Source organism: Pan paniscus, chromosome 14 (assembly GCF_029289425.2).
Source record: "Pan paniscus chromosome 14, NHGRI_mPanPan1-v2.0_pri, whole genome shotgun sequence".
NCBI classification, from domain to species: Eukaryota; Metazoa; Chordata; class Mammalia; order Primates; family Hominidae; genus Pan; species Pan paniscus.
In genome coordinates this window covers 24,265,998-24,284,386 of record NC_073263.2, presented here as the reverse complement: position 1 = coordinate 24,284,386, position 18,389 = coordinate 24,265,998, and the positions used below count along the sequence as shown (strand labels likewise).

The window sequence follows — 18,389 nt, the reverse complement described above, 5'->3', positions numbered from 1 at the left end:
TTCATCTTGACAGGCATAAATCCTACCCAAGCCCTGAGCCCATGTGAGCAGCCCCTGCCCTGGGGGGCCTGCCATCCATGAGGCACCCTCACCTTTGAAACCCTACATGTTCGCAGGAATTTCCCCCACAAACGATCTTTGGTGGACAAGTCTGTAGATACCTCTTCTCCCTAATTATGTTATAAGCTACTTAAAGGGCAGGACTCTGTCTTGGTCTTTTTTTTTTTTTGAGACAGAGTCTCGCTCTGTTGCCCAAGCTGGAGTGCACTGGTAGGATCTCGGCTCACTGCAACCTCTGCCTCCTGGGTTCAAGCAATTCTCCTGCCTCAGCCTCCCAAATAGCTGGGATTACAGGCAGCGGCCACCACACTTGGCTAATTTTTAAAATATTTTTAGTAGAGACAGGGTTTCACCACGTGGGCCAGGCTGGTTTCAAACTCCTGACCTCAAGTGATCTGCCCACCTTGGCCTCCCAAAGTGCTATGATTATAGGCCTGAGCCACCATGACAGGCCAGTCTTGGTCATTTTTGTGTTCTCTCCTGGGTCTCATGCTTTTTCTGTGGTAGTGATTCAAATATCTGTTGAATGGCTAGATTCAGGCTCACCACCTCGATCCCATCTCCCTCCACTCCAATTCCTTTTCCAGAACCCCAGACTCATCTTTCTGAATAACTGTGGAACATTTCCGCCGGGGTGTTCCGGAGAGACTTCTCCTGGTATAACTCACAATAAGTTCATCATCGTCTCCACCCTCCTGCCTTCCTGGCTCTCACCTCCCTGCCCCCACCCCAGCCCATCACCCAACGGCTCTCCTCCTCCTGCTGCTGTGACATGACTAGCGAGATGAGGGGCTTAATAAAAATCCCCGCAAGTCCTGCTGGTTGTGTCTCTCTGCAATTTCTTTCTTTCTTTCCTTCCTTCCTTCCTTCTTTCTTTCTTTCTTTCTTTTCTTTCGACAGAGTCTCGCTCTGTCGCCCAGGCTGGAGTGCAGTGGCTCGATCTCCGCTCACTGCAAGCTCCGCCTCCCAGGTTCACACCATTCTCCTGCCTCAGCCTCCCGAGTAGCTGGGACTACAGGCGCCCACCACCGCGCCCGACTAATTTTTGTATTTTTAGTAGAGACGGGGTTTCACCGTGTTAGCCAGGATGGTCTCGATCTCCTGACCTCGTGATCCGCCCGTCTCGGCCTCCCAAAGTGCTGGGATTACAGGCGTGAGCCACCACGCCCGGCCCCTTTTTTTTTTTTTGAAATGGAGTTTTGCTCTTGTTGCCCAGGCTGGAGTGCAAGGGCATGATCTCGGCTCACCGCAACCTCTGCCTCCTGGGTTTCAGAGATTCTCCTGCCTCAGCCTCCTGAGTAGCTGAGATTACAGGCATGTGCCACCACACCCTGCCAATTGTTTGTATTTTTAGTAGAAACGGGGTTTCACTATGTTGGTCAGGCTGGTCTCAAACTCCCGACCTCAGGTGATCTGCCCACCTCAGTCTCCCAAAGTGCTGGGATTACAGGCGTGAGCCACCACGCCCGGCCCCTTTTTTTTTTTTTTTTTTTTTTGAAATGGAGTTTTGCTCTTGTTGCCCAGGCTGGAGTGCAAGGGCATGATCTCGGCTCACCGCAACCTCTGCCTCCTGGGTTTCAGAGATTCTCCTGCCTCAGCCTCCTGAGTAGCTGAGATTACAGGCATGTGCCACCACACCCTGCCAATTGTTTGTATTTTTAGTAGAAACGGGGTTTCACTATGTAGGTCAGGCTGGTCTCAAACTCCCGACCTCAGGTGATCTGCCCACCTCAGTCTCCCAAAGTGCTGGGATTACAGGCCTGAGCCACCACGTCTGGCCCCTATAATGTCTTTCGACATTATTTCAGATCCTCATTTCACAGTCCTGGGCTGTTGTTCCATTCTTCTAGACCCTTCCATTTCTCACTTTAAAAAAAGAATCTTCTATGAGAACTGCCTTTTGAAAACCAATGAAAGCACCTCCATGTGTGGAAACCATGTCCCTTCTGCCTCTAAGACAGCTCCTACTCATTAGTTTAATGTGAATACTTTGACAGCTTCACCCAGATGACCTTCCTGGCTTCATTCCTGCTGCACCTGTCCCCTCTCCACACATACTAGCTTCCGGCAAGCCCAGATTCTCTCCAAGCAGGCTCTGTGCTTACTGGCCCTGGGGTCCCCCACCAGCTTAAATCCGAAGCATTTTGAGTCCCAGCGCAAACATGGCAGCAGCCCGAGAGCTGGCTCTGGCCCCTTCCGTCAGAATCCACCTTTCTCCCACCATAGCGTTTCTACTTCTTGTAGCCATCCCAGGGGGATAGAGTGAATCTCAGGACACTTCCATACACATTTGCCTCCCCTACCCGGCCACTTTCTCCTTGAGGCCAGGGGTCATCTGTCCCTCTTGGTCCCCCTCACTGCCAGGCCAGTGCGAGCCCCACAGTAGGTTTTTCTGTTGACTTGAACTGTGTCCAGATGCAAATAACTGCAGTCTCAAAGGCGCTGCAGGGGCCCCTCCTCCTAAAGGTGCCGCTACTCTTCCACACACCCCCCGCCACACACAGCCTTCCCTCTGTAGAGTTGGGAGGCTTCTCTTCCAAATCCCTGGTTCCCACGACTCACCATAATGATGTCTGTGCCATATTTCTCTTCCAATTCCCTATGGCTGAGTTTGTGGTCATCCTGAAGTCCATGAAAGGAAGAACAGAGTGAATTAGATAATTCCAAAAGACTCAAGCCCCAAGCTTTGACCAGCCATGGAAGCTGGGAGTAGCAGCCCTGAGGATGGGAGGGGATCGAGGAGTGTGGGGGACAGGAGAGAAAGAACCCCTGTGCCAGGCAGCTGCCCAGCGAAGGATGGCACTGCCTCAGGAGTGACTGTCCCTGAGTCGGCACAATCCTGCACTTGCTGTTACTACCCAGAAGCTGCCTGCAGCTTTTCTGAACAAAGCCATGCACCTCGCTTCAATCTGAACTCCAGGGCATACAGGTTCTGGCACCCTCGTCTTCCAGCTGCCAGTGAGCTGGAGGCTTCCCTCAGGCCTGAACCCTGGGATTGGCTGGGGCTGATGGCAAAACCACACTAGAACCGCTTCCTGGGCTGGCACTACTCCTCCTCCTTCGCTGTGTGGGCTCTGGCAGGGAAAAGCAGCTTCCCTCACTCAAGCTGTGACGCTCAGGGAGCTCACTGGGCAGAGAAACCCTGCAGGTAAAAGTTCTGCTGAATAACCCACACCATTGTGGCTGCCACTTGTGAATTCTGCTACAGAATCATTAGACTACAGCAGGGTTTCTCACCCGTGGCCCTGCTGCCATTTTGGGCGAATAATTCTTTGTTGTGGGCTCCACCCACTAACATCCTCCCCTCAGTTGTGGTAACCAAAAATGTTTCCATTTTTCCCCTGGGAGAGGGGTGGGGGGATCCTCTTCTCCTCTCCCTTTGAGAACCACTGGGCTAAAGGACAAGAAGTCTCTTCCTGTAGCAGAAAACCTAGGGTAAGTCTTCCTCACTCCCCCTAGAAAGTCCAGCACTCAGGATTTTTTAAACCCTGATTGTCTGAAACAAAGATTGATACTGTTGACTGGCGCTCACATCATCTCTTTTCTTAAGTATATGCAAAAAATAGTTCCATGTTGCAGTAAGAGACTAGGCCTTCCAATAAAGCAGAAGTCATTATTATCATTATTATCTTGCTTCTAGCCCTCTTCTCAGCCAGATTCTGTTTTGCTCCTTCATCCCTTCTACTAATACTGATTGAATATGATATTGCTGGGGATTCAGAAGATTAAGGCTGTGTTCTGCACAGAGCACAGCACAACCCACTAAGTTTTGGGCAGATACAAGTAGTGGATGATCTGAGCCATTGTTTGCATGCATGGACCTCAGACTTTAAGGTCCCTTCACCCTGGGCTTGGGGATGAGAGCATGGGGGAGGGGTGGGGCGAGGTGGTGGTGGTTATCTGGGGTGCCCTCTGCTGGCCAGCACTGGACTAGCACAGGGCAGCACCCCACCCACCCCTCGGGTCATTGCCTGGCCCTTTCATTCAAAGGCCGGGATACTTCAGTTGTCATTAGGCACTAATTTGCCAAGAAAGGTTGGGAGGCAAAAGCATTCAATATGCTGCTGAAAATCACAGGACCCTTGTAATGTCAAGGGAAAAACAGATATGTCTTCAATCTTAAATGCTAGAGATAATGGGAAATAATAAGAACTATCTATCGTCTGGTGCTGTGCTGTCTTTTCCCTGTTTTATCTCATTTAATCTTCCTAGTAACCCTAAGAGGTAGAAAAAAAACCTTATATTTTTCAAAATAGGAAACTGAACTTCAGTTACACTGGGATTTGAATTGAGGTCAGTCCAGTTTCAGGGACGTGTTCTTAAATGTCTCTCATGATACATACGGACAAATGCCCAGTGGTGTGCTGTTCAATGTTTAACAAACTCTCCAGGAACGATAAATACGAAGCTCGGATTTGTAGAGTTTGCTGATTTCTCACTAGAACCAAGTTTGAAGCTGCTAACCGGATGTCAGTCAGCCTGCCAAGTTTCTGAATACTTAACAAATGGCTCTCTAGCACAAAAGAGACTCCCCTCAGGAGTCACAGAGCTTTAAGATCTGCCAAGGACGGTGGGGACAATCCAGCCCATCTCAAGCTCCGTGTAGAAGTTTCCCCTTCGGTGTTCCCAAGATAAAATCTGTCACATTTCAGACCCAAGGCAGTTTTATTATTAAAGTGGCCAGTTTGGGCCGGACACAGTGGCTCACGCCTGTAATCCCAGCACTTTGGGAAGCTGAGGCGGGTGGATCATCAGAGGTCAGGAGTTCGAGAGCAGCCTGGCCAACATGGGGAATCCCCGTCTCTACTAAAAACAACAAAAATTAGCTGGGTGTGATGGCTGGCGCCTGTAATCCCAGTGACTCGGGAGGCCGAGGCAAGAGAATCGCTTGAACCCAGGAGGTGGAGGTTGCAGTGAGCCGAGATAGCGCCATTGCACTCCAGCCTGGGCAACAAGAGCGAAACTCTGTCTCCAAAAAAAAAAAAAAAAAAAAAGACTAGTTTTAATAACTCCAGAGCTCTTCGTTAATAGTAATAATATTGTAATCCCCTAAAGCACATGAATTACAAAATCCTCATCTCATTTTTTCCCCTCATAGACCCCAGCAAATTATTTATTTCCCATTTTACATAAAGGAAATGGACCTTCAGTGAGGGTCAGTCATTTGTTGCCAGTTTCAGCTCAGTGGAGAAGTGGGACTCTGATGGGGCCTGAGGTCCTCCCAATCCAAGCTCCACATTTTTAACACTGAAACTGCTTTTCCATGCGGTTTCACACCTGCAATCTAACATGGCCTAGGGGCTTTGGTTTTCCTCCTCAGAAGTTCCAGCTCAAATAGTTTTACTAATCAGTTGAAAACTGGCAAGTGGTTACTTAACTCTCACTGAAGCAGCTGGAGGGAGAGAGGTCTGGCCATGCCTGTGGGGCTTGGAATCAGAGGCTCTTCCTTCTGAGTTCTACAGGGACTGCCTCCAACCAGAATGCAGGAATCCTGCAGAGGCCCTGACCTCTGGGTGGATACTATCACACCATTCAAAACACACACACACACACACGTGCGCGCACACACACACCACACACATACATACACCACACACCACACACACACAACACACACACCACACACCACACATACACACCACACACTACACACACACCACACGCTATACACACACCACACATACCATGCACATACACACACCAGACACACACACCACACACATATATACCACACACATACACACACCACACACATACACACACACCACACACATATACACACCACACACACCATACACACACACCACACACATACACACACCACACACACACATCACACACACCACACACACACACCATACACACACACCACACACATACACACACCACACACTACACACACCATATACACACACCACACACCATACACACACACCACACACCATACACCACACACCACACATACACACCACACATACACACACACCACACATACACCACACACACACCACACAGACACACCACGCAGACACCACACACCACACACAAGGAGACCAATCTCAAGGGGATTTCAAATCCCTCAGACTAAATGTCTGTGGTAAGAGGTGGGTTCTAGGGGCAAGCTCTTGCGGGGAAGGGCCATAGCCGGCAGGACCCCGTGGCTTAAGGCTACTGACCAGATGGAGTTCTTTCTGAAACTCCTCTTTGTGATTTTTCTTTTTGAGTTCCAGGCAGTTGTTCTTCAGACCCCTGTACTTCTCCTTGCCATCCCCCTTGTCTGTTTTCACGATGTCCTTAGTTCCGCTGAGCTCCACGGAGTAAATTTCTGGGGTTTTCTGAAAGAGAAGCCCAGGTGCAATATTGGCCCCAAATGGGGTTTCCGAAGAGGTGCTGAGCGCCCCTCTGCGGGGTCAGGACCTGCAGGAGTCAGGAGCCCCTTCTCCCTTTCCTTCCCTCCTCTGGGGAGGCCGGAGGGAGTCGGACAGTGGAGTCTCTCCCCCACCTCCCGCCGACCTTGGCTTCCTCTCCGTCCGTGTAGAGGGGAGGCGGGGTGGGCACAGGCCAGCCAGCAGCTCCTCAGGGTGACCCTTCTCTGGGTGGAGCAGGTGGGAAGTTACCCCCCCAACTCCTGACTGATGCCTCCAAGGAGCTGTGAGGTTTCCTTAGAACCTCGAGGTTCCTTAGGCACCTCGAGGTTTCCTCTGAGGTGTCCTTCCCAGGGGACACAACAGCTGTGCGTCCTGTTTCTTGGGGAGGAGGCACCCACTAAGCTTACGACCCTCAGTCCTGATCAGGGGGCCCTAACCGGAAGTCTTTTCAGACCGCAACGAATCCATGTCACCCCATCCTCCGAGTCGGAGCCCGCAGGTGCCATGGAGCTGGCCTAGGACCCCTTGGCCCCTTCTCGCTCCTCTGGACTGGCTTCTTTCCCCAGCCAGCCCCGGCGGCCGCACGGAGCCGTGGCGGGGAGTCAGAGAAGCGGTGCCCAGGCCGGGGGACGCTCAGAGGAAAGGCGGCCTCCCCTTGCCCCGGGACGGGGCGTTTCTCCTCTTCGCCTTTTCCTCGCTTCCCGTCAGCCTGCTCCGGTCCCCGGGGCCTTGGCCCAGCGTCTCGCATCCTCGGCCGGCGCGGGGGCTGCACGCACCTGGTGCATGCTGGGCTGGTGGCTCCGCGGGCTGCGGGCGTGGAGCGCGGATCCGGGACCGCAGCGGCGGAGCGCACGGTGGGGGGCCTCGTGTGGCTGTGGCAGTGGCAGTGGCTGAGGTGTTGGCGGTGGAGATACCGGCGGCGGCGCGGGCCCTGCACGCACCTCCGCGGCCGATCGCCAGCCGCTGCACCGGGGAGGTGGCACCAGCCTTAAATGCCGCCCGCCCCGCCCACGTCCCCGCCAGGGCGCAGGCCAGCGGACGCCTCGGAGGGTAGGAAACCCGCCGGCGCGCGCGCAGGGAGGGGGACCGACAGCTAGGGGTCGGGAGAGTCCGGGATTGGGGACCCCCTGGGAATCCCCTTCCCTTTAGTAGCCGAACGCCAGGGGGCGGGGTCTCTAGGGGGCGGGTCCGGCATCCAGGTGAGTACAGCCCTGGTGCCCGCTGGGCGCCCAGAGCCGGACCAGCTGCTCCGGCGAGCTCCCGGCGCGCCCACGTCCTGTCCAGGCTTCCCTGAAAACTCACACATGCCTTTTTTTAAAAATGTAATTTGCCTACCAATAAATCAATTTATAAAAATGTGTATGCAGAGAAGGGGAAATTGCAGTTTCTAACAGCAACTACTGTTGGAGATGTCCCGGCTAGAAAAGGCCAATGTGTTTTTGAGAATGGATTTAGATAGGTAAATTCAAGCTTCCGAGAGAATTTGGGAATAACTGAGAGACTCTGAAAAGTAGCTGAATTAATTTGCTGGATCCAGATAAGGATTCGGAATTCTGAAACAATTTGGAGAGGGAGTGGGGAGGAGAGATGAGAGGATTAGGGCCGGTGAGACCACAGGAACCTGGGGCCCCAGGCTGCGGGTGCGCAGGAGCGGAGGCTGTTGGCTGGACTGGGCTGGAGAGGTCTGTCTCCACCTATTTATGTCACTCCCAGCTGAGACTCTATACATGAAGGAGAAAAGAATTTCTGACCCTGAAAGTTGATGTACATACTAAAGCAGTGGTTGTTTTATACTGCCAAGTTTGGGTTGGTTTGTTATGCAGCAATAGATAACTGGGACATGCTCCATGCTCTTAGTGCCCAGCATGAGTTTTTGCACAGGATAGAAAAGGTATTTTCCCCCTGACACTTGAAACATAATTACTCCAGATGAGAAAGATAGCCTGAAAACAATATTATCAGAGAGATATTTAGCAGTTAACAGTGGAGGAAATCAAACACGTTCTTTTAAAAGAATGAATCGTGAAGTCTTAAAGTCAGTGAAGAATATTAATTAATGGAGAGGAACATAAAAAATAAAACCCACGAATAGAGTTTAGTAATCAGCACCTATTTAGAAGAACAATAAGAAATTGACATGATTGAAATATATGAAAGGGAGTAGAGATAAGTTTCAAAAGAGGGGGCACTTTATTGGGCCCTTGATGCTCTGCTAGTAAGTTTCCATTTAGATAAGGACTAATAGGAGGGTGCTAAGTTTTATTCTTTTTGAAAGTTATATATCAAATATGGTAAGAAAGATTGTCATTTTGACCATATTTAAAATGACTAAGAGTGAGGAGTCCAGAGAAGCAGCAAAAGTAACAATCCCATCATGCAGTGACTAGAACATCTGGCAGAAAACATGAAGAGCATTGGGTACATTTAGAAAAGGTAGAAGAAAAACAATAAGCTTGTGCCCGGCCGGGCGCGGTGGCTCACGCCTGTAATCCCAACGCTTTGGGAGGCCGAGGCGGGCGGATCACGAAGTCAGGAGATTGAGACCATCCTGGCTAACACAGTGAAACCCCGTCTCTACTAAATATACAAAAAAAATTAGCCGGGCCTGGTGGTGGGCGCCTGTAGTCCCAGCTGTTCCGGAGGCTGAGGCAGGAGAATGGCGTGAACCCGGGAGACGGTGGAGCTTGCAGTGAGCGGAGATCTCGCCACTGCACTCCAGCCTGGGCGACAGAGCGAGACTCCGTCACAAAAAAAAAAAAAAAAAAGCTTGTGCCCAATTCTAATTAGGAATTAATTATAACTTCCTGTTTCTTTCAGATGCTAAATTTCCATAATAATTTCAGAGCATGACTATAGTTGGTGGTGAGGGACAATTGGGAAAAGAAGCTTATTTTGAGGGAATTTGAAGTGTTAGCAGTTAGAGACGTGGTTTTGTAAAGTAGCAGTAGAAACAAAGATACTTTCTCATGGCATATTTGTGATCTTAGATTTTCCACACCTCTCTGTTCATCATGGCTTTCAAATGAGACTAAGGGAATGTGTTGTACTCGACATAGTGAACTGTCTCCATAGTGCTGCACACACAGGTCTTTCCCCACTCTCCCTCCTTCTTCCGTTCCAAAAGGGCAGAATCTGAAGCCTGGGTTCCTCCCTCTGTGAAGCAAGGATGACAGCAATGAGTCACTTCTTAACTAAAATGATAAGGGACAGGAAGACTCCTAGTGGCATCTGGTGTAAAGATACACATCATGGATTCTCTAGAGTTGGAGGGAACATTAAATTCTAGTCCAAACCCAAGCAACAGTGTGCTTCTGGGGAGCTCTGGGTTCCATTCTTGGAATACTCTTCAAAGGAAAGGTTTGCAGATGGGGTGAGAAATACAAAATGTGTACGAAACTGATGTTCCACTGTCTGCTGATAATCCAAGCTAAGGGTTTTTTGGGAACAGGTGGCTGCTGCTCACCTTAAGCTGTTCCAGCCCCTGCTCCAACTATTGGGACAGATGTAGAATAGAGAAGCAGGGTCCGCAGAGAGATGTCTCTGAGCTCAAGGCCAGTTCAAGCTCCAAAAGCAAACTCAGATCCTAGGGACTTGACTGAGGGATGGGGAGCGGGGAGGGGAAGTGGGCTAAAAAGAGATGATGACACAGCTTTAGAAAGTACTAACTGATGGCACCCTCCCTTGATCCTTGGAGAAGATTGCCGCTTTATTTTTTTCTTAAGACGGTCTTGCTCTGTTGCCCAGGATGGAGTGCAGTGTGATTACAGCTCACTGCAACTTCCGCCTCCTGGGCTCAAGCCATTCTCCCACCTCAGCCTCCTGAGTAGCTGGGACTACAGGCACAGCTAATTTTTGTGGTTTTTTTTGGTACAGAAGGGATTTCACCATGTTGCCCAGGCGGGCCTCCAACTCCTGGGCTCAAGAGATCCGCTCACCTCTGCCCCAGAAATACTGGGATTACAGGTGTGAGCCATTGAGCCCAAGATTGCTGCTTATTCCTTTTGGTATCAAGGGTGGAAGAGGGTTTATTACTACAAGCAGGACAAAAACATTTCCATGGTCAGGTTCTCTGGCACCTCTCTGATCCTGCAGAGTTCTTGGCTTCTGCCAGGGACTAGTCTCAGTTGTCACTGCTATGGCCCTTGTGGCAGCCTCTGGTGCCATTCAGGTGTCCTGGAGTGTTGACTTCTACCAAAGAAGGAAAATGGGGCCATTCCCCAACCCTAACTCCAGAATCGTGTCCTTTGCTGCCTCTAGTCATCTGGATACCCGACTCTGCCTTGAGGTGGGTAGGCCCTGGGTAACTGTGATGCAGGCATCTGGAGGCACTTACCTGTAGAATCAGGAATTGGATTTCTCCTGAGACACGTTCGGTCCCAGGGCCATCACCCACAATGTTCTGAGCAATGTACCCTGATCCCACCCAGTGCAAATGACTCCTAGAGGGTTGGCCATGGAGGCCAGGCTGCAGCCGGGAGACTTCCTCAGCCCACATGTGCTAGTAGCAGCTTCTGCTTGAGGTTTTGCTGCTTTTCAAAACAAGCCTATCCACGCCAAGGTTCTCTATTATACCTGCTCATATTGACGAACATTATATATTTGGGATAGGATGTCATGATATATGTATTTTCAGCCTGTTTTAATTAAATTATATACTTCATGTATTTAAGCTGTACTAGGTATAGGGGTGGTGGGGAGATATGGTACTAAAATCATGCCATCCTCTGCCCTCTAGGAAGTTGGACTTGAGTTGGAGAGACCAAATTAGTGAAGAACCAATAGTAAACGGGCCAAAAGGGAAAATAATTTAGCACTAACTGGTATGGGCTCTAAGTGCCTTCAGAGTTTAGAGGAAAGAGGTTTCTCTGGGGGAAATGGCATAACTTGTACTACTTAGGATTAGTTATTCAGATTTTTTTCCATCCCTTTTCACCCGCCAAGAAAGTGGGGAGAGAGTCTGGGAGAGCAGCTGAGTTGGGGCCTTGTGTGTGTGGCTTCCCTTGGGGGCCCCAGGAGGTCCCTCCTGTGCGCAGGCTGGCCACCAGCTGGCTCAAAGAGGTGTGACTGTGAGGATCCCCACACGGAGCGGGAGGATCCAGATGACAATGGGAAGAGGAAGCTTCACTTCCTGCTTTGCGTCCGACTGGCCTGTCCCTCTGCTGCCCACTCGGCCTCTCCCTGTCCCTGGATTCCTCTCCTACACATGGGACAGTCCCCACCTGGAGCCCTCCCTACGCACCTGTATCCAGTCAGCATGCCTGGCTGTGACTCGGCCAGTGTTCCTCTCCCGACGAGAGGAGGGCCGCCTGGGGTTGGAGCCAGGATGAAAAAACAAAACAAAGCTTCAGGCAAGCACGCTTCCACACTGTGTCCTCATTTCTTCATGCACAGGAAATCCTGAGATTGGCATATGAACATCCTCCAGAAAAGAAATACTGGCTTTTCAGAAATTAGCAAGTCAGCTCCAGTGATGATCCTGCCTGGAGCTGTAAACACCATGACTGATGGGAATCAGCAGTGGCGTTTCCAGAAGCAGGTGCGGGCCTGTGAGTGGCTCAGACAGGCACACCTTCTCCTTCTGTGGGTACAGCTCCCCCGAAATGTCACAATGGCTGGGGTACTTTAGGTTCCCACAGTTTTCATTCCCTGTGACTTATGTTGTGTAATAAGATGCTTTTTATTATATTTAAAGTGTACAACATGATATTTTGATATACTTATGCACAGTGAGATAGTTATGATTATCAAGCAAATTCACATATCCATCCCCTCCGACAGTTACCCTCTGTGTGTGGGGTGGCGGGGAGAGGGCCTGTGTGATAGGAGCATGGAAAATCTACTCTGTGCACATTTCCTGGATCTAATACAATGTTGCCACTATAGGGCTCATGCTGGGCCTCGGATCTCTAGACTTCTCACCCCGCATATCTGCGGCTTTGGGTCCTTTGCCCTACATCTCTCCATTCCCCCAAGTCCCCCATAATGAGATGCTTTTTCAGAAAATTACCATTTTCCATTTAATAGGTGATTGAAAAACAAACTTCATTCTGAGTTTTTTGATTTTTGTTTTTCAATCTTAGAATGAAAACAGGTTCACCCCATGTGAATCATCTCCACTTTTATCATAGAAAGTTGTAACACATATAAGCCCGGGCGAGGTGGCTCACGCTTGTAATCCCAGCACTTTGGGAGGCCAAGGCAGGTGGATCATGAGGACAAGAGATGGAGACCATCCTGGCCAACATTGTGAAACCCCGTCTCTACTAAAAATACAAAAATCAGCCGGGCGTGGTGGCGGACACCTGTAGTCCCAGCTATTCAGGAGGCTGAGGCAGGAGAATCACTTGAACCCAGGAGGCAGAGGTTGCAGTGAGCCAAGATCGTGCCACTGCACTCCAGCATGGGGACAGAGCGAAACTCCATCTCAAAAAAAAAAAAAAGTTATAACACATATAACATATACACAACACATATATGTATGTAAACTGTATATAACAAAAAAAACATTATTCACACAAATATGCTCGTTAACTCGGGAGGAATGTGGCTCTTTGATAAGTGAGAGGCTGCCCTCTTGGTCATTGGCTCCCACGCTTTCCAGAGCTGGGGGGACAAACACAGACACACAAACATTTATTTATTCCTGAACTATTGATTGGAGGCTTGTGACATGTGTGCAGCATCATACCAGGCCCATCCCCTGAAAGAGCTTTCAACCTGTCTGGGGAGATAAGACATAACCCTTAGATGAGAATATTGACGTAAGAGGAGTCCGAAGCCAGCCCAAGGGCAGTGCTGGCTCAACAGGTCAGACCTTTTGTTCAGAGCAGCAAGGAAGGGATGAGCTCTAGGCAAGGAAAGAGGAGCGATTCCGGAAGGGGCTCAAGTTCAAGTGGATTCTGAAGGCTGGGTAAGCTGAGGAGGAGGGCAGTGTGTAATGTGGGAGAAAAGGAGGCAGGAGGAGACTGGCTCCTGCAGAGTCCAGGGTAGGTGCATGGTGGCCCAGCAGACAGTCCCATCGGAGCACAGCAGGAGTCTGGCTGTCAAGCCAGGTGGGCTTTGCAGACACTGGGCTTTATCCTTGTGCTTTGAGGCCCTTGAGAATGAGAGCAGCATGATGGAAACAACATTTAGGAGAAGATGAGAGGTTCTGTCACAAAAAACAAGAGCCCTCCTGACTTTGTGAAGCTGCTTGGCCTGCAACTGTTCCAGCCTGAGACTCCGGCCTGGGTTCCCCTGTGCTGGCTCCCGCCAGGAGCAGATCTGTACCAGCAGGCTCCTGCTTCTGGCAGATGCAGTTGAGCCCCCCACCCTGCCAATTTCCCTGAGACCATTTCAGACACTATTTATTTGCCCTATCAAGAGTCTTTGAGATGAAACCAGGAAAAGGGCAAATGCCAGTCACCCAATCTAAGTTAGAGAAATTTCTATGTCTCCTCCCCTCTCCATGCCCCTGATACATGGATATTTATCCATGTTTCCAGGGTGAACCAAGCTGCTCTAAGAGTTGCGTAGGGAAGCGGGAGCTAGGGAATGAGAGAATGTCACAAAGGACCTGGCTGCCTTGGTCATAAAGATTAGCTTCAATCTAATAATGATGGGGCTGTCATTCTTAAACGATGATCTAAATTAATTTTTTAAAAAGTAGGATTTGAGATCATCGCTTTTTTTTTTTTTTTTTTGAGACGGAGTTTTTTCGCTCTTGTTGCCCAGGCTGGAGTGCAGTGGTGCAATCTCAGCTCACTGCAACCTCCACCTCCCTGGTTCAAGTGATTCTCCTACCTCAGCCTCCCAAGTAGCTGGGATTACAGGCACCTGCCACTACGCCCGGCTAATTTTTGGTATTTAGTAGAGATGGGGTTTCACCCCATGTTGGTCAGGCTGGTCTCGAACTTGTGACTTCAGGTGATCCACCCGCCTTGGCCTCCCAAAGTCCTGGGATTACAGGTGTGAGCTGCTGCGCCCGGCATGGTTCTTTTTCTAGTTAATAGAGCTGTGTTCATCCCCCCACATTTTCATGCCAGATCTGTCCCTTGTGAGATGCCAGGCTGGGTTTTGGGGTGCATTAGAATGACCTTGTCCTTTTGGGGCCAGTGTCCCTCCAGGGCAGGCGCAGATGATAATGATTACTTCATTATCTTGGCCGCCTTTCTTTCTCTCTGAGGTGCTTTAAATAACTGTCTATGGTAACCCAACATCTAAGTCAGCATGAAACAAGCTGGTCTAGCTCTGTGAACACATCGATCTTGGGATCAGCTCTTCACAAAGACAGGACATTTACTCTTGGGAGAAGTGGGGAAAAAAGAGAAGGAGCACAGCCCACATCCCAGTCTCACACACGCCAGGCCCTGACTTAGTCCTTGCTAACCCAGAAAGGCACACAGAGTGGGCTGTCCACTGCCAGTGAAGGGTTTAAAAACACACCTGGGGATTTTAGGCAAGAAAAAAACAAGTAAAGAGAATGAAAAAACAACTGTGCTGTCATGGGATGACCAGGAGAAAACTGGTAGCTGCTTGGCTGCAGGTTCTCTTGGAAAGTCTGCCTGAGAGGTGGCGGTGGCTGAGGCCCTGAGGTCTCATCCACCACTCACGTAGGTTGGGTGGTGCCAGGCCAGCTCCTAAAGTGGACTTGGGTGCAGGGAGATGGAAGTGGGAAAGGCCCAGCTTAAACTCAGGACACCCTCTCCTGGTTCATGTGAGGGGAAAAAAGGTAAATTTATGGGTGATCTTTTTGTGCCTGTGAAATGTCCCCTTAGGAAATAAAGCCACTGGCTGCCTTAGCACAGTATGTGTTAATATGCAACCAGCATGAGTATAGCCTGGGAAACAGGGGAAGTCAGACAAGCAGGACCAGCGGCATTTGATTAATCAGTTGATAAATGGAGGAGCAGGGCCTGGCTGGAGGAGGTAAAACTGCAGGGAAGAGCTCCATAACACTGGGACTGAAACCAAGGCTTTGAAGATGATAAGACCAAAGTATTTTACTAAGGTTCTTTAAAGTGTCTCGTAATAAATAGGTTGTGTAAAAAAGACAAGATGGTGAGATTTAAATCAGCCCTGCAGAGATGGCAGAGAACAGATTCTTCCCAGTCTGAGCTCTTGCAATAGCACCCCACACAGAAGACTTATGCCGGGGTCTCCGTGGAGCAGTCTATCATCTCTGGTCTAGTGGCTCAGCTGTCACCAGCTTCCAGGCACCAGCACATTTGAGCAGCTGGCATCCAAAAGCCTTTTAAGCCTCTAGACTGAGCTTTCTCCTCCTCCTAGTTCCTCTTTCCTCACCTTTAGGGTTGCCTGATAAAACACAGGGAGCCTTGTGAGATTTATTACTATGTCTCAAGTATTAAATGGGACATACTTATACTTTACACACTGTTTGTTGTTTAACTGAAATGCACTTTTTTTTTTTTTTTTTTTTTTGAGACAGTCTTGCTCTGCAGCCCAGGCTGGAGTGTGGTGGTGCAATCATTAAATTCCTGGGCTCACGCGATCCTCCCGCCTCATCCTCATGAGTAACCAGGACTACACTGAAATGCATATTTAACTGGCCCTCTGGTGTTTTTATTTGCTGACTCCGGTGGCCCTCGTCCTCCTAGATACCTTAGGTGTGAGTCCTTTACAGCTTGTCCGTGGGCACATCTGAGGACATTGCCCAAGCTGCCCTGCTCTGCTCGTTGCTGGGCCAACTATGAAAATAAACACATTCTGATTTTCTCTTTTCACCATAGCATTCTCTTCCAAGGGCCCATGTGAGCCGGATTTGTCTAAGGTGGTCAACCTGAATGAGTCTAGGAGTCAGGTTGTTGTTTTAAACAAAAAATCACTTTAGCCAGAAAATTCTAATCACTCTGCAGAGGTCAGATCCTCGGATCTGAGGAGAGAGCACTGTGGTAATTCAAGTCCGTTTCAAAACCAAGTTTTCATGTTTAGAGGGAACCAGCAGAGGGAGCACATTCTACAACGCTTGGGGCTCCAGACACAGGGATGAGATTCTCATTCATGCAGGACACCTGGAATCACTCAAGCACCAGGAATTTATAGAACAGCCCCAGGCTTCGCAATCATGTGTCAAATACTTCATTTCTGACTGAGCAAAGGATTGCTTGGGTGAAAGACAACCCCAAGCAAACTAACAAAAATTAAAAGAAACAACAAAACACTCCAACAATGACAGCACCAAGGAACGAGGAACTAGAAAATCTAAAAGAAAAATCAAACGGTGACTGTTTCCCTTCTTCTAGGGTTGGATGGGGCTTGGAGCCGTATTCTGCCTTTCAGGCTTGTTTTGCTAAAGGAGCATTGTCTGAGCAACGCTCTGCCCACTCTCCCAAGGGCTGAGGCATCATCGTGTTTGCCCTGCCACCCTCTGGGGGCTCCATATCATTTGTTTGTCTTCCTGGGAAGGAGGTGTGCCCCTGGAGGCCACGTCTTGTACTTCCTTCAGGTCTTTCAAAGGCACCGCCACAGTGACAGGCGTGTCAAAGTGGCTTCTGCATCTCAATTCTCTTGGAGAAGTGAAAGAATGTTTTACAAATATCATTTTACAAGGAGCCCTCCCACGTCACCCTTGATTCCAGTAATTGACTTTTGCAGTTAGGAAGGTCTTCCTTATAAGCAACTGAAAACACTCAATTTGGGGCTGGAGTTTATTTCTAGATGAGGGGGTGTTCCTTGATGAAGTAGAAACAACAAGTTTTAGTTTTTTGTGACCACTAGCATATGTTTCTTCCTAGCTTGAGAGAGAGACATAATAATTTTTCATAAATCATGCTGAACTGCGAGTTCTGTAGACCTGAATTCTAGTCCTGCTTTCTTGTTTGCTCACTGAATTTGCTGGGAACGGAATGAACATTTCGCCTTTCTGTGGCCTCAGACAGTGTTGGAGCTGAGAAGATCAATGGGTCCCAAACCTGAAACAATCTCCTGGGGAGCTTTAAAAATACAGATTTCCAGACCCCACGTCCAAGTAATTCTGAGACAAGCCCTCGAGGTTTTTCTTTATAAAGCTCCCCAGGTGCTTCTTATGAACCAGTGGGCTTGAGAACCCCCGGACCACATCACGTCACTGGTCCTCAGCCTGCCTGTATGGAGGCTGGGGCAGCCCCGAGAATCTAACTGCAGTGGTTAGAGGGAGCTGAGGCCGCTCCCTGGAGGTGTGTTCTAAGGTCAAGGGCCCTGGATTAGATGCCGTTTAAGATCTCTGTTGACTCTAGCACTTGCTGGTCTGGACACTGTCACTTTGCCTTGCCTTTATGTACTTATGTGGTAGTTTTATTGCATTTAATTAAAATGGGGTGCTGTGCTCTTATAGCTCCTACCTGTGGACTAAGGGGCAAACATCTCATAGCCACCCCCTGAGAAAGGATTTCACTTGTTAAAGAAAAAGGGGGGTGTGGGAGTGTGGGTGAGCCTGCACAGCCAGTTACACCAGCAGCGGCAGCCCGAGATGAGGTGCACGGCTCACCAAGGGCAAGTTGAAGCATCCTAGCAAATGCTGGCTTCTGGTTCTTGTGTATTGTTGGCATCCACAGAAAACTTTTCATAAATAAAGATGTAGATTTCATTCTATAAGCAATATATCGAATTAGGATGACCCCACAGTCATCACAGTTCCAATTATTTCTACATTCTTTTTTTTTTTTTTTTTTTTTGAGAAGGAGTCTTGCCCTGTCACCCAGGCTAGAATGCAGTGACACCATCTTGGCTCACTGCAACCTCCACCTCCCGGATTCAAGCAATTCTTCTGCCTCAGCCTCCCTAGTAGCTGGGACTGCAGGCTCGCGCCACCACACCCGGCTAATTTTTGTATTTTTAGTAGAGACAGGGTTTCACCACATTGGCCAGGCTGGTCTCGAACTCCTGACCTCATAATCCGCCCACCTCGGCCTCCCGGAGTGCTGGGATTACAGGTGTGAGCCACCATGCCTGGCCATTTCTACATTCTTAAATGTAACTAGCATG

General features: G+C 49.5%; 1 protein-coding gene across 2 annotated transcripts in view; it reads right to left on the bottom strand.

The window, feature by feature from the left end:
* The window catches only part of ATP12A (ATPase H+/K+ transporting non-gastric alpha2 subunit), a 32,045-nt gene extending 24,498 nt beyond the window's left edge, over window positions 1–7,547 (bottom strand). For both annotated transcript variants that reach the window (XM_057299641.2, XM_003812610.6), the window contains exons 1-3: window positions 7,205–7,547; window positions 6,237–6,395; window positions 2,623–2,682 (exon numbers count right to left, since the gene is read on the bottom strand). In XM_057299641.2, coding sequence (XP_057155624.2) covers window positions 2,623–2,682; window positions 6,237–6,395; window positions 7,205–7,213 — 228 coding nt within the window. In that variant the 5' untranslated portion in view covers window positions 7,214–7,547. The remainder of the gene's footprint in view (window positions 1–2,622; window positions 2,683–6,236; window positions 6,396–7,204) is intronic.
* Window positions 7,548–18,389: the final 10,842 nt, after the last annotated feature.